Source organism: Rhinopithecus roxellana, chromosome 4 (genome assembly GCF_007565055.1).
Source record: "Rhinopithecus roxellana isolate Shanxi Qingling chromosome 4, ASM756505v1, whole genome shotgun sequence".
Taxonomy (NCBI): Eukaryota; Metazoa; Chordata; class Mammalia; order Primates; family Cercopithecidae; genus Rhinopithecus; species Rhinopithecus roxellana.
Genome location: NC_044552.1, coordinates 116,705,477 through 116,721,821, shown reverse-complemented (window position 1 = coordinate 116,721,821; position 16,345 = coordinate 116,705,477). Strand labels below are relative to the sequence as shown.

Genomic DNA, 16,345 nt, shown 5'->3' with positions numbered 1-16,345 from the left:
GACCAATTGACTCCACCAGGACCCATGACTTATGATTCAGCCAGGCCTATGGCCCCCACCCAGAGACTGTCCCAGCACATAATGATTGTTTTCCACAACCCTGTGATTTCATCCTCAACCAATCAGCAGCACCCATTCCCTGGTCCCCTGCCTGCCAACTTATCCATGAAAACCCTAGCCTCTAAGTTCTTGGGGAGGCTGATTTGAGTAATAAACTCTTGTCCTCTCACTTGGCTAGCTCTACATTAACTAAATTCTTTGTCTACCACAATACTGCTGTCTCAGTGAATTAGTTTTGTCTGTGCAGTATGCAAGAAGACCCCATCAGGTGATTACAAATTTGATTCATTATACATTGTTTCCAAGAATCTATCAACAATGTTATGTTGAGAACTTACTTTATTTACTTCCATATTTCTCAGTAACATGCTTATGTTACCAGTCTTGGTTTTTGATATTTGAGTTGCTTGGTTTCCCATGAAAAAAAGATGAAAATTTAGCTTTCTTGCCAGGTGTGTTGGCTCATACCTGTAATCCCAGCACTTTGGGAGGCTGAGGGAGGAGGATCACTTGAGGCCAGGAGTTCAAGATCAGCTTGGCCAACATGGCAAAACCCTGTTTGTACTAAAAATACAAAAATTAGCTGGGTGTGGTGGCACATTACTGTAATCCAAGCTACTCAGGAGGCTGAGGCAGGAGAATTGCTTGAACCTGGGAGATAGAGGTTGCAGTGAGCCAAGATTGCACCACTGCACTCCAGCCTGGGCAACAGAGTGAGACTCCATCTCAAAAAAAAAAGAAAGACAATTTAGCTTTCTTCATTCATTCCCTAAAATCACCCCATCATACATACAGGCTTCCCATTCCTCCGTTCTCTGAATTAGTTACACTGATACTTTGGTTGGATCATTATTTCATTTTTATATGATTATGACAATGTAAATGTTATTATATAATCAAAATATGATTACTTTTCCTTTCCTGCACTACTTTTGTTTTTCATTAATAGTTGTCTTTTTTTTTTTAACTTAGGTTTTTTATTGTTATCAACAATTCAATCCTCAAACTCTCCTCTCGCTATAAATTGGTAGAAACCACGTTAGGTTTTCTGTCTGTTTCACCTTCTGGTCAGTCTCTCTGGATCTTTCTGAACTCCTCCAGTTTGCCTGTTTTTAATAATTGCAGTTTGGGAACTTCCTTCACTATCACCTGAGAATTCCTATCATCTCTTTCTGTGTTGAATCCTTGGTGTCCTGAATCATGTCTTCCTTTTCTCAATATATACTCCCTTGTTTAGGTGGAAAACATCCTTTAAATAGCTTCCTGGGAAACAATGCCTGGGAGATAATTGCTCGTACTTTGCAAGTCTGGAAACATCTTTATTCTATTTTTAGACTTTAAAAAATTGATAATTTGTTTGGATATGGAAGACTACAGTGGAAAAAATTGTTTTAGTTTTCTTTCCTTCATTTTTTTTTTTTTTTTTTTGCTTAGATAATTCTCTGTTCTTTTTAAAATTTTGGTGATGCTTGGGTATTCACTCATAGTAAAGAGAAAAAAAAGCTGGCTGGAAGCTCTGAGCACATGGGCAGGCTTATTATATAGTGATTACCCCATAAAGTGATCTGGTTGAGCCATTTATTTGGGAAACCTATGATGTCAGACTCCTTAGGTTTGGTGATGGCTTAGTTATATTCCCCAGAGAGTAATCTTCTAATTTCCCTGGGTGATATAAACCTAGCTGCTGGCATTCTGGAAGTTGAATGGAACATGAAAGCTTAGGGGCTCCACATTTTCTGTGTAAACTTTCCCTTTCTTTGTTTTTCAGATGGCACCTCCTTCCTCCACTGAACCTGGCATTCCTCAGTCTAGAGATACTTATGTTTTCTCCAGAGAGCAAATATCCATTCTGTCACTGGGATGAGATGGACAGTAACCATGTAGTGCAGATTAGGGGAAGGGACCTAGGAGTTCAAACTGCTTTTTAAATAGAATTTTTTCTCCTAGTTTTTCTATTGTCAACTGTCTTAGCCAGCTTGGGCTGTTATAACAATAACAAACTACCATAGACTGGGTAGCTTAAACAACAAACATATTTCTCACAATTCTGAAGCCTAGAAAGTCAAAGATCAAGATGCTGGCAGATTCAATGTCTGGGGAAGACCTGCTTCCTAGTTTCCAGATGACCATTTTCTTGTTGTATTCACAAATTGTGGAGAAAAGAGAGAAGAAGCAAGCTCTATTTTGTCTCTTTTTTTTTTTTTTTTGAGACGGAGTCTCACTCTGTGGGGCAGGCTGGAGTGCAGTGGTGCCATCTCAGTCCCGAGTAGCTGGGACTACAGGTGCCTGCCACCACGCCTGGCTAATTTTTCGTATTTTTAGTATAGATGGGGTTTCACCGTGTTAGGCAGGATGGTCTCGATCTCCTGACCTCGTGATCCTCTCGCCTTGGCCTCCCAAAGTGCTGGGATTACAGGCGTGAGCCACCGTGCCTGGCCTTGTCTCTTCTTACAATAGCACTGATCCCGTCATGAGTGCTCCACTGTCATTATCCAATTATCTCCCAAAGGCTCCACCTCCCAATACCATCACATTGGATATAAGAGTTTGAACACTTGAATTTTGGGGGAGAGACATTAAGTCCATAGCATGAACCTCATGCTCATACTATTGGTTCCTGAGTCTTTTAGATATATATTCCTTGATGCAAATTGAGTTTTTTCTTTGAATTGCCCATTGCCAGATTGGAATTTGCCTTTCTTATCTCCTGCTGAGTCAGTTATTATGCATCCATCTGTTCTGTTCTCTATCTTCAATAAGTTTTATGTTTTTAATTTCTTCTCTTGTTCTCTTTGATCTTGGGAGTTTATTGTTGTTTTTTCATCTCTTTACCATAGTTTCAGTGAGGTTATTTCCTCAAGAGAAAGATGAAAAAATATTTTAAATTAACGGTTCCTTAAATCAGGGTATGTGTTGCATTCAGTGCAAACATTTGAATGGACATGTGTTCAAGCTGCCATTTTTAACCAGAATCCTTTTGGTAAGTGTATTAGTCCAGTTTTACACTGCTGATAAAGACATACCCGAGGCCAGGCGTGGCAGCTCATGCCTGTAATCCCAGCACTTTGGGAGGCCGAGGCAGGTGGATCACCTGAGGTCAGGAGTTTGAGACCAGCCTGGCCAACATGGTGAAACCCCATCTGTACTAAAAATATAAAGATTAGCTAGGCATGGTGGTGGGAGTCTATAATCCCAGCTACTCAGGAGACTGAGGCAGGATAATTGCTTGAACCTGGGAGGCAGAGGTTGCAGCAAGCCAAGATTGCACCACTGCACTCCAGTCTGGGCAACAGAGCAAGACTCTATCTCAAACAACAACAACAACAAAAAAATATACCCCCCAAAAAATTGTCTGGGCAATTTACAAAAGACAGACATTTATTGGACTTATAGTTCCATGTCACATGGCTGGTGAGGCCTCACAATCATAGTGGAAGGTGAAAGGCACATCTCATATGGTGGCAGACAAGCAAAGAGAGCTTGTGCTGGGAATCCCCCCTTTTTAAAACCATCAGATCTCATGAGACTTACTCACTATCACAAGAACAGCATGGGAAAGACCTGCCCCCGTGATTCCATTATCTCTCAGTGGGTCCTTCCCACAACACTTGGGAATTCAAGATGAGATTTGGATGGGGAAACAGCTAAACTGTATCAGTAAGTTTCATTTTTGTATCCCTTTCACTAATTAGGAAATTGAGATGTGAAGAAATGTAGTAACTTCATGAAGGTCACGGAAGCACTATTGAAGCCAGAATATAAACCTCTTCCTCCAACAGTCTTCTTCCAGAACCCTCTCTTCTTACCTGTATACTATGCTGCATCTCCAGGTAGTACAGGTTTCTCATTTTACAAAAGCATAGCTTGGAGGTCTCCATATCTTTCAGTGTGTGGTGCTTCTCATTTGGAAAGCTTTCTCCTTTCTCTCCATCCTTTACTGCTCCCCTACTTGGTCTTTACCCAGTATTCTAAACCACATGCCTCTCCTTTGGTAGGATAATGTGGTGCAGCGGAATGTAAGAGCTGGGTTTGAGTCTCAGCTTCAGCAGCTGCCAGTTTTACCTTAAGCATTTCAGCTTGCTGAGCCTCTGCTATTTCTTCTGGGAAAAAAGCTCATTTAATTCTTATAATGCTCGATAGTTGTAAGAATTAAGTGTAATAGCATGTGTGCATACATACGCCTAGCCCATATGTAGGCACTTAAAAAACAGTGTTTCCCCAGTTCTAATGTTTCTTGCAGATGTAAGAAGCACATCAGGTTTTTCGAGGCAAAAAAAAAAAAAAAAAAAAAAAAAATAGCACATTAAGGTATATAGTGATTTAAAATACAACTCCAATTCTAGATATTTTAAAATGAGGAAAATTTGTACATCTCTCGACAGAAGAAAAGCAGAATGTCTTATACTGTTAGGGTAACTGCAAATGTGGATGTTACGCCTTTGATTATAAGCTCTTTGATTTATGCCAAAGATTATAAGCTCTTTGAAGACAGAGACTATTTTTAATCTTTTTATGTCACTCCTGGTATCTAGTTCAGTGATTAATGGAAATGTATTAAGTGCTTAGCACATATTTGATGAATGAACAGTCTATATATTAAAATTCAAAAGTAAGAGCATTTCTCTGTTTGAAAATGGAGTCTGGATTGCATCTAAATCATAAATTTGGGAACTCTAAATCGCATATTTTCTATTTGCTAGAAGGCAAAAATTAATCACTGGAGAATGGTCATTTGCTATTGGATTAAGAACTTTTTAATATAGGACTTTCTAATTAAGTAAAATAATTACATATGTATAGCATGTTGATTTTATCATATCATAAAGTAATATGTTATTTATCATACAAATAATTTCTATACTAGCAAAACACTCAAGATCTACATTGTGTCATCTATAAAGATGAAGATGAATAATTTAATTTAATTTTAACTGGTGTGAAAGCTTTAAGAAATTCCTCAATAAAAAATTTTTCATAGCAATATTTTTAAAAAGCACCTCAGGATGTTATAATTGCAGGTTAGGTTATTTTGACAAGACTGTGTAACCGATCCATGCATTTTATGTTTCTATTCATAGAGGAGTGATGGAGCTAAAAATTAAATTAAAATAAGAGCTGAAAAGGCATGTGCTAATGTGACTGGAAGAATTTACACATTATATTTTAGTTTGGTTCCCAAGGTCTCCAGCTGTATTCAAGAGGGTGACTAGATATCTTATCCTTATTCTTTTATAAAGAAACTTTTAATATTTAGTGTAACATTATTTTAGGGAATAAATTTCATAATACAAACTAAAACATCATGATTCAATATGTGCAAATAATCTGTCATGCTCCTCATTTTTAAAACAGCATTACATTGTACTTTTACTTTATCTGCTTTGGAGGATTTTGTAAGAATAATGGTAATCCTTGAGGATTTAAAACAGTGAGCAAGATAGATGTGGGTCCTGCCCATATAGACAGGATGACCAGATGATTTATCATCCAAACTGGGAAACAAAAGAGAACAAATGGGATGTGATTAGTAAATTGCACTGGGACAATATGCAAAACATAACCATTCCAGAATGAATGATCACCCCACTTAAAGAACTTATTGTCTAGGGAAGGGTTACGGGTAGAAATGAAACTAGGGCAGTAGATCCCCCACCCCAACAAGTAATAATATAGAGTGCTGATTATGCTGTGAGTGGGGATCTATAGGTACTATTGGATCATATAGGACAGTAATTAACTGTGACCTGGGAGGATCAGGGAGGGCTTCCCAGAGGAGGTGACATCTGAAACCTGCAGGATAAATAGGGGTTAACCAGGCAAAAAGGAGGGGTAGAAAGTTCTAAACAGTGAAGATGACAGTTACTGGTACCCTGAGGGGAGAGAACAGTTGAGTGTGATGAGTATGTCTGTATGACTGTAACCAGAAGAAGAAGGATCAAGTGGTAAAACACAAGGCTGGAAGTGTTGGCAGGGGTACTATTTTAAGAAGTACAACTTTATCACAACAGCTTTAAGCAGGGCAGTGAGATGATCAAGTGGGCCAAGAGCTATTGCCTGTATTCATTTGACCATCATGTATCCAGTTATCTTGGCTAGAAGTGGGCCTTCACATCTCTCAGCACATGGAGCTAGTCAGTGTTTCCCCTTCCCTCTGTGGGTAGATCCAGCAGCAGGACTGCACTGGAAAGAATTCAGAAAGGGTCATGTCTGACAGAGAAGTGGGTTACCCATGGAAGGTAGCTTGGTAGAAGGAGTGCTGAGGGGAAAAAATCTCCCTAAGTTATGCAGAAGGCATGCAGGTGCACACACAGCTTGGCCTCAGGGATGGAGTGTTGGGAGGTGATGGTGCTTCGAGCACATGGCTGTGTGTCTACACTTTGGACCCTCATCCCTCTCTGCTTGGGCCTCCACAGTACTTATGAAAGGTGGAAGGGAGTGTTCTGATAAAACAAGCAAACTAATGCCTGGATGTTAAAAGCAACTTCCCAGAGGAAATTTCTTCCAAGAGTGGTGGGGTTTAGTGCCTAGAGAAAGAGGAACATTGATTGGAAAGTGAAAGCTGGGGGCCAGATGCTCTGCGAGGACAGTAGTGGAGAGGCCACTGTCTCAGGCCCCAGGAGGCCTCCACCGTCATGGATTGCTCAGCATGCTTGTGGTCCAGCTTTGTCTGAGCAGAGCACAGACCATCCCAGATCTGGAGGTAGTGTGGTCTGCAGGTCTGGCACAGCCTCTGAGTCATAGTAGCTTAGAAGAGACTGGCAAGGGGCTGTCATAACCAAGTACCACAGACTGGGTGGCTTGAACAACACAAATTTATTTTCTCACAATTCTGGAGGCTACAAGTCTGAGATCAAGGTGATAACAGGGTTGGTTTCTTCTGAGGCCTCTCTCCTTGGCTTGCAGATGCTGCCTTCTCCCTGTGTCCTCATGCGGTCTTTCCTTTGTATCCGTGTATGTTTTCATCTCTTCTTAGAAGGATGCCAGTCATTTTGGATTAGAGCCCACCCAGTAACCTTTTAACCTCGATTATCTCTTTAAAGGCCAAATCTCCAACACAGTGACATACAGTCACATATTGGAAGCTTCAACACATGAATTTTGGGGGGACACAATTCAGTCCACATCAGGGCCTCCTTGGGAGACACCAGCATGTGGTGGTTGCAGGTTTTGATCCTTGGCTTTTGGTTTCTGTGGATCAGGAAGGCCTAGGAGCATTTGAATCATCTTCAAAACAAGGCCAAGTCTATTATGGTCCTATTTTTCACTTCTAGTGACAGAGGTATTACCTTACATAGTCTGTGTGCATCTTAGATTGTTGGAAACCTCCTTTGTACTGATTCAAAGTTGCCTTAACTCACCTGCCCCAGTACTAGGTGCCCGAGGCTGTTGGTCTTTGGTCTCTTTAGCACTTCAGGGTATAACCGTGTCCCGGAATAGGTTCCCTTTTTTACTATTAGGTGTGGTTAAGGGTATGGACTCTGGAGTCAGTCTGTTGGATTTGAAGTCTGATTTCACTATTCATTACTTGTGTGTCTTTTAGTAAATTCCTTGACCTCATTATGCCTTATTATCCAGATCCAAACAGAATGGGGATAGTAAATAAGGTAGGGAAAAGTGTCCACTGTGCTGGACACTTATTAAGTGTTTAATTAAGGTCCTATCATCTTCATCATTGTTATAGCTATCACCATTGTTTCCTTTTAACAAGACACTGAGAAAGGCCTGCTCTGCCACTCACATGATGACCTGTGCAGGAGGAGGAGGACTAGCATTTTCCCTGTTCTTACTGAACAATTCTTGTTTACCGTACTTTTCCTGGTCGTCTTCCCATAACTTGTCTTTCCCATGTAGAAGCCCAAAACCCCTTTACCTTTGATTATCCTAAGATTGTATGTAAGGCCAAGTTCTAACCACTCCTTGAGTTACTCATCACTGGGGGCTCCCACATGTATGTATGTTGAACATGTTAATAATAATTTGTGCAAATCAAAACCACAATGAGATACCATCTCACACCAGTTAGAATGGCAATCATTAAGAAGTCAGGAAACAGCAGGTGTTGGAGAGGATATGGAGAAATAGGAACACTTTTACACTGTTGGTGGGATTGTAAACTAGTTCAACCATTATGGAAAACAGTATGGCAATTCCTCAAGGATCTAGAACTAGATGTACCATATGACCCAGCCATCCCACTACTGGGTATATACCCAAAGGATTATAAATTAGTCTACTACAAAGACACATGCACACGTATGTTTATTGCGGCACTATTCACAATAGCAAAGACTTGGAATCAACCCAAATGTCCATCTGTGACAGACTGGATTAAGAAAATGTGGCACATATACACCATGGAATACTATGCAGCCATAAAAAAGGATGAGTTTGCGTCCTTTGTAGGGACATGGATGCAGCTGGAAACCATCATTCTTAGCAAACTATCACAAGAAGAGAAAACCAAACACCGCATGTTCTCACTCATAGGTGGGAACTGAACAATGAGATCACTTGGACTCGGGAAGGGGAACATCACACACTGGGGTCTATCATGGGGAGGGGGGAGGAGGGAGGGATTGCATTGGGGAGTTATACATGATATAAATGATGAATTGATGGGTGCTGACGAGTTGATGGGTGCAGCACACCAACATGGCATAAGTATACATATGTAACAAACCTGCACGTTATGCACATGTACCCTAGAACTTAAAGTATAATAATAAAAAAAAAAATTATAAGGTATTATTGGAGTATTACACACAAACATTGTTAAACAAATATGTGATAATAGCAAGAATAAACCAGTGTTGGCAAAAAGTGTCAAACTCTGTAAAATATTTTGAAGGGATTTATTCTGAGCCAAATATGAGTGACCAGTGGCCTCCGACACAGCCCTCAGGAGATCCTGAGAACATGTGCCCAAGGTGTTCAGGATACAGCTTGGTTTTATACATTTTAGGGAGACATAAGACATCAGTCAATACATGTAAGATGTACATTGGTTTGGTCTGGAAAGGTTCGACAGCTGGAAGCGGGGGCTTCTGGGTCATAGGTAGATTCAAAGATTTTCTGATTGGCATTTGGTTAAAAGGGTTTAATTATTGTCCAAAGGACTAGAATCAACAGAAAAGAATGTCTGGGTTAAGGTAAGGGGTTGTGGAGACCAAGGTTCTCATTACACAGAAGTAGTCCCCAGGTAGAGGCTTCAGAAAGAATACATTGTAAGTCAGTTGTCTCCTAGATCAGGAAAAAAATGAAGGGCAAGGAAAGGGATTCTCTTCAGAATGTAGATTTTTGTCCACAAGAGTCAGCTTTGGAGGACTATTTCAAGATATGGCAAAGAACATGTATTTGGGGTTGAAATATTTTGATTTCTTTCTTTATCTGCCATGTGATGTTATGCCAGCATCAGGTTGGAAAGCAAGCCACGTTATATAGGGTTAAATAAAACCCCTTGGATGAGACTTTATGGTTTGTAGGGCATGACTCCCCATACCCCTTTAGATAGTAATTTGGGCAAGAGAAAAAAAGGTCAGAGTTGAGTTCTTCGCCAGTCTCTTATATGTTGGTAGGATTGGTATGCATCCACATAATTAAGGTAGCTTAATTTTTAGTATCTTATGTTTATTGATTATATTAAACTAACTTAGCTTATCTAGTCCTTCTTTCTTTGTATGTCATCAAGACCTATAGGACACTTACTTTTTTCCTCCCCCTTTTGTTACTGGCCAGGCTTGTTCTGCCTCTATGCAGCAAGCCAATCACTGTGGTGACAGGTTTTGCAAAAAAGAAAAGATTTTATTCACAAGGCTTCAATGTGCAGGGCCAGGGAAATAAATCTCAGATCCACCTCTCTGAAAATAGGGCTTGGAGGTATGTGTGTGACAGAAAGTGGGGTGGTCTAAAGTATAGGGAAAGACGATTGGTGAGTCGGAAAGGTGAGGTAATTAGGGCTTTCTGCACAAGGGTAATTAAGCTGTATGGTTCTTCATAGGATATATGTGCAGAAAATGGTGGCACTAGCGTAATCTGATAATGGAGTTTTTGGCTCTCTGATATCAAGAAGTTCCCTCTTCAGGCAGCTGTTGAAGGCCCAGCCTGTGCAACCAACTTGTGAAGGTCTCATCTGGCTTGAACCAGACAAAAGCTGCCCCCTAGTTTCTGAAAAATAACTATAAGCACCGTTACTATGGTGACCCATTGTCAGAGATGTTACCCATAAGGTAGCGAGTGGGAGTTTAGTTATGTATTGTTCGGTCATGTGACTTGCTAGTGGGGGTTTTAAGATCAACTAGAAGTAAGTAAGTAAAACCTAGCCAGCTAGTTTGGAGGGCTTAATCATGTATCTCTTGTGCACTATTACTGTTTAATAATATATTTATTTTGTCTGTGTAAATATATTTTCAAGTTTGACTTAAAAAAAAACCCAAGTGAGACTCTACCAACTTTGAAACATTTTAATAAAAATAAAGACTATAAAGAGGTTAGATCCCATCAATCCTATGTACCAGATTATATTTGAAGAGACTTACCAGAAATGGAGGACATTCCACTAATGAACATTTCCTAAGGGTGAGGGTGGTAAATAATTTCAATTATGTGAAAAAATTGCTATATTTTAAGAAATGTTTGCTGTGTTTCTGGGGGTAAATGCCCAGCTTCCTCTGGAGAGCTTGGAGAATGGGGTCTGAGTCTTCACCAGCTGTAAAGTTGTCTTGAGAACAGTCCTTGAAGGATTACTGCTATACACATTTTTGGTATTACAAACACTAGTATTTGGCATATGAACTACATTACCAAAAAGTGAAACAAAAGAAAACATTCAGAGATTCCTGTCACTGGATCAAATCACTACATGATTCATATTTGTATTCTATAACAAAAGAAGACACACAATGATGTTTACTATGACCCTGTGATGTGTCAGCCATTGTACTAGGTACTCTACATACACTATACAGCCCTGTGATAAGGTAGTAGTATTATCCGTATTTTTAGAAAATGAAGAAATTGAGTCTTGGAAAAGGTAAGAAACTAGCCTAGCCTAGTTGCACATCGATATGTACAAACAGCTTCATTTTGTAAAATGTGTGTTTTATTTTTGTTTGCAAGCTGGATTTGTTTGGTTGTATTTTTAATCACAAAGACTGAAATTTGTGGTACTAGTCTTTTGGGGGTCATTTCTCACTTTGAGAAGTTACTACAGTAGCTGAACTTTTACACTGTTAAATGAAAACCACTATGCCTGTTGTAGGGGAGGGGGTAAAATCTTTTTTCCTCTATCCATCTTTGATTTTTCAGCAGGGCCTCTATATTTTTAGACCACCAAAGACAGATTAGCAAGAGAAAAACAAATGGAAATTTATTTCCATGTTCATCACAGATACACGTGGGAGCACCCAGTGATGACTAACCCAAAGGAGTGGTTAGAACTTGGCCTGACATGTGATCTTAGGATAATCAAAGGAAAAGGGGTTTGGGGCTTCTGGATGGGAAAGACAAGTTACAGAAATATGACCAGGAAAAGTACTGTAAAAAAGAATTGTTCAGTAAGGTTTGTTGTGCAGATTGAAGTCAGTACCTTCTCCATTGATAAGAGTTAGGAGTCCTCCTCTTCGTGGTCCAGGAGAGGAAGAGACCTTTTGTGAAAAGAAATTATGAAAATGTTCTTTATAAATGTAAATTTTCTTTACAAAAGGACAATGGTACCCTGTGTTTAGAGCTATTCCTGCATCTATCTGCTGGTTCTCAGTGGCTTTTAGGTCAAAATGATCCATGTGCTAAGGAGGCATATTTTGGGGTGGCTATTCTGGTACCCTCCCTGCCTTGTTTTTTTATAGTAGTTATGCAATAGAGGCAAATCCCTTCCTCCTTCCTGGGTTCATTAAGCTGAACCAAAAGGCTGATGGATACTTAAAATTTTAACATGTTTTCTTAACTATTTTTATATATTCCTTGTCTTTAAGTGTTTAGTAAAATCAATAAATTATCTGTGCACCAAAATAATATTTTCATTGTTCAGTAGTTGACCACAAAGCTCCTGAGGACATACCCAAGGACAGGGCCTACTTGAAAAAGAGCTCAGAGGAGTCTGACTAGAGTTTGGTCTAAAAGAGAATCTTTGTCATGCCAATGGCTCAGAAGATTGTAGATGGTCACAGTTGAAAGAGATCTCAAAGGTGATCACTCTTAAGTGACAGAAAAAGAGTCACCTCATTTGCTTCCAGGCCCACATAGCACTCCTTTGGGGTTTGTGATATATGTAGTTCTATCTCTGAGAGTGTGTGAGAGCCCTAAATGTTGGCTACCTGGAGAGCAACTCTGGCCTTTCTTCATATTGCTCTGCTTCCTAATGCTCCACTCAGCTGGCTCAGCTCTGATCATTTCTGTATTCTCAGGAGGGGAACTGCAGGAGACTGGCCTGGATCTCCCTGGGCTGTGGGGGGGAAACAGCCTTGGGTTAATCCACATACTAGGCATGGGAAAAAGTGCAAGGAAGTGGGAAGAGGGAGAAGAGGTGTCTGGCTGGAGCTTACAAGTAGCCATGTTGTTCACTCTACTTATGGTGAGGGGAAACTTTTTATAAAAACAAATGTATTTGCTAACAAAATTTAATTCTATATATATATATATATATATATATCTCCAATATATAAATATAGAGGACATAGGGAATAATAAATAGTAAATAATATGTAGTAAAAATAGTAAATAATAAACCTCTTCCAGTGGTGATTAATCCTTAACTCATTTTAATTCACCTTTGGAAAAAAATAATTTCAACTTTTATTTTGGATTTAGCGGGTACATGTGTAGGTTTGTTACATGAGTATGTTGCATGATGCTGAGGTTTGGGATATGGATGATCCCGTCACCCGGGTAATGAGCATACTACCTAACAGGTAGTTTTTTAGCCCATGCCGCCAGCCTCCTTCTATTTGTCCCCAATGTTTGTGGTTCCTATCTTTACACCTAGGGATACTCAATGCTTGACTCACTTGTAAGTGAGAAGAACATGTGGTATTTGTTTTTCTGTTCCTGTGTTAATTCGTTTTGGATAACGTTTTGGATAATGGCCTTCAGTTGCATCCATGTTGCTGCAAAGGACAAGATTTTCTTCTTTTTTGTAGCTATTAATACACAGTGTTCCATGGTGTATATATACCACATTTTTTAAATCCAGTCTACCACTGGTGGGCACCTAGTTAATTCACCTTTAAAACGGTGTCCAGTTTCCTAAGCTTTGTAGTATATAGTGGCTTATAATTCAACAATTTTAGAAACACCTGATTTAGTGAGTTGGTCTCCAAACAATAAATATCTGTGAAAGAGAATTTCATCTATCTTATTATTTTTAATGATCATGTTTGAAATGAAACATATCAAGTTAGATGTGCCATTTAATTTGAGATTATTTTAACTTTAGGATTTTTGTTCTCCGTTCAGTTGTTGGGAGTGTTTTAAAAACATTGGACTTTCAGAAAGATTAAGGTGTTACACCTCCCTGTAGTAATAAATATTCTTTGCAGCTTTAAAGCTCAAGTGTCCATGCCTGTTGGAGTTTGTGTTAGGCTACAAAAGACTGGAGTTTATAACCTAGATTCTGAAAGGACACTGTAGCAACATTAGGTTGCTAAGCAAGTCTCTTGGCTAATTAAACAACGTGCCTTGAATTACTGTGACTGCCCATGCTGCTCAGTCATAATGGGGCAATTAAAAATGAGACTCACTTTTAGGTTCATCAAGACTTAAATTAGAAATAAATGAAAGTAGAGACATACTATTTTTAATAATCAAAGAAAATAAGAAACAAAAATATAGTTGTATGAAAAATATTCAAAGCAACCCAGCAACCTAATGTTCAGTAAAATGGAATAGTTAACCAACGATGATATGCTATGTGAAGTATTATGCAGTCACACCAATTGAGGGTTTGTATACAGTATAACAAATATTGTATTTTGGTCAGATTGTAAATCGTAGCTCTCTCTTTTATACAAATCAGCAGAAATCGGCACAGCTTAACATATTCCTTTCATAAGCATTTTCATCCTGTTATTGCTTTTCAAAATAAAATTGAGACAGAAGGAAGCCTATTTAGCTTATCCAGATTCTAATTAATTTAGCCACTTGGGTGCATTAGAAAATGGGAGCTAGAACCTCTACTGAGGGTTGTAAAGTGTAGTCATGGACCAGGACCAAGACTATTCAAATAATTTATTTTTCTAGTCAGAGTTACTCCAATGATTAAAAGCAAAGACGGGGGATGGGGGCAGAGACTAAATGAGAAAGTGTGCTTGAATAGCCAAGGAGCAATTTCAAGCCTGACAACTGCATCCTGTTATATATTTCAATTATGCAATATTGAAGCCTCTATAAGAATCCATTTTTCATTTCCTACTAATTTTTATCTTCTCTATGTTATTTTTTCCACCTACTTTTCAGAAATCTGCTTCTTGAATAGAAAATTGTATTTCTATAGACACTTGGCCATGAGGTACTTTATTTTAATTTAATTCCACTAATCATATTTGGAAGGAAAATGAAATCTCTACAAATGACAAGTCAACTAGTATTTGTGGTTTAGATTTGTGGTTTATCAAATCTTAGTTTTTTCCTTTGGCCATCCCATCTGGTGTTTTAATTTTTACTTTAACACTTAATTACTATTGTTGATTCTCAAACATATTTTACTTCCTAGTCTTTGAAGCTTCAATAAAGTGAAAAAACTTAAAAATATCCAGAACAATTACTTGTTAAAGGAGCATTGTGTCAGAATGTTTTATGTGGACAGTAAAACTCTCCAAGCTGCCTCCCTGGAATTCAAAAGCTTTAGCATCAGGAAGACCCAAAGTTTGCTTTTCTGCATTTAGCTCAATGCACCCTTTTCTCTTGTCTTTTTATTCAGCTGGAATGCTTGCTGATTCCTCTGCACACTTCTAAGGCTGAGAACCTGAGGAACCCAGCTGGAAAATGCCGTCTGAACGCTGCCTCAGGTATGCCCTGCGGGGTGTGTCCCTGCATGCTGTAGTGAGCCCTGAAATAGGTGCATTGCACGTTGCAGGATCAAGCACAGAGCAGAGACTTAATGCATATTTGAAAGAATCAACAAACTAGTCAGAGCTTTTGTGAATTTACTGTGGTGGCACAAGGACTAACTGCTGTGACCTAGTTATTTGTCAAACCTAAACATGTTTCCTGATTCTTTGAATCATACTGCTTTTTAATATTTTTTCCTTATTTAGGATGCTAACTTCCTTCAAACAAAGGTATGCTACTATAAAGGTATATGACATAAAAAAGAAACAAAAAATTATGCATACGTGCGTGTGTGTGTGTGTGTGTGTATATATATATATATATAGAGAGAGAGAGAGAGAGAGAGAGCCTCCTTTAAGGCAATCACTTTGGGGAGTACAATGCTTATTCTCAAAATGCTCACAACATTTCCTTTTAATAATTCATTTATTTAATAGATATTAATTAAGCCAAGTACTGTGTTTGGTGCTGAGGACCCAGCTATGAATAAAACAGATAAGGTTCCTTCCCTCTTAAAATGTATATTCTATGGGGGAAACAGTCATTAAACAAATAAGCACACCAGTAACGATGCAAAAATAATTGTGAAAGTGCTCTGAAGGAAAAGTACAGGATAGATAGAGCAAGAAAATGCCTTCCTGAGACAGGCTGTATACCTGAGATTTGAAGGGGGGCATACCCTGAGGCAGGAAGGAGCTTGGCACATTCCAGAAACTGAGGGGCAGCCAATGAGGAAATGCATGGCATTCATTTGAATAGTCTCACTGGAGGTAAATCTGCATCATCCTCTGAGGGAACAGTCAAAATATCTTCAGAGCAAATAATAAGAAAGATGATAAACCTGGGGAATACATTTTTCTTAAGAATTGGGTGTTTGTTAAGTAATGAGACCAGTTTCTTTCCGTGACTCTGAAGCTATTAGAGGTGATTTGTTCCAGAAATGTGTTGAGAACTGGTGACATTGCTGTAGCAGGTATAACGCCTCTGCACTCCCCATGTGAGTCTTTTGCTCTCAATCAGTGATTCTCAATGGTGGATGATTTCACCACCAGGGTACTTTGTGCAATATCTGACAATGTTTTTGGATGTCACTGGGACTGTGGATACAATTGGCATCTACTGGGTAGAGGCCAGGAATCATTTTAAACATCTTGCAATGCATAGGGCAACCCCCTACAGCAAAAAAACATCTAGCCCAAAATGTCGGTAATACTGAGGCTGAGAAACCCTGCTCTAGACCTGG

The 16,345-nt window shown here is 39.1% G+C and overlaps 1 protein-coding gene across 7 annotated transcripts in view; it reads left to right on the top strand.

Annotated features, from left to right (window-relative positions):
- KLHL32 (kelch like family member 32) overlaps window positions 1-16,345 on the top strand; it is a 250,044-nt gene that overhangs the window by 55,901 nt on the left and 177,798 nt on the right. For all 7 annotated transcript variants that reach the window (XR_004056958.1, XM_030929461.1, XM_030929463.1 and 4 more), the window contains one exon: window positions 14,972-15,059. Coding sequence is in view for 5 of the 7 variants with exons in the window: in XM_030929461.1 (XP_030785321.1) it covers window positions 15,037-15,059 (23 nt within the window). In the remaining 2 variants the exon portion in view is untranslated. The remainder of the gene's footprint in view (window positions 1-14,971; window positions 15,060-16,345) is intronic.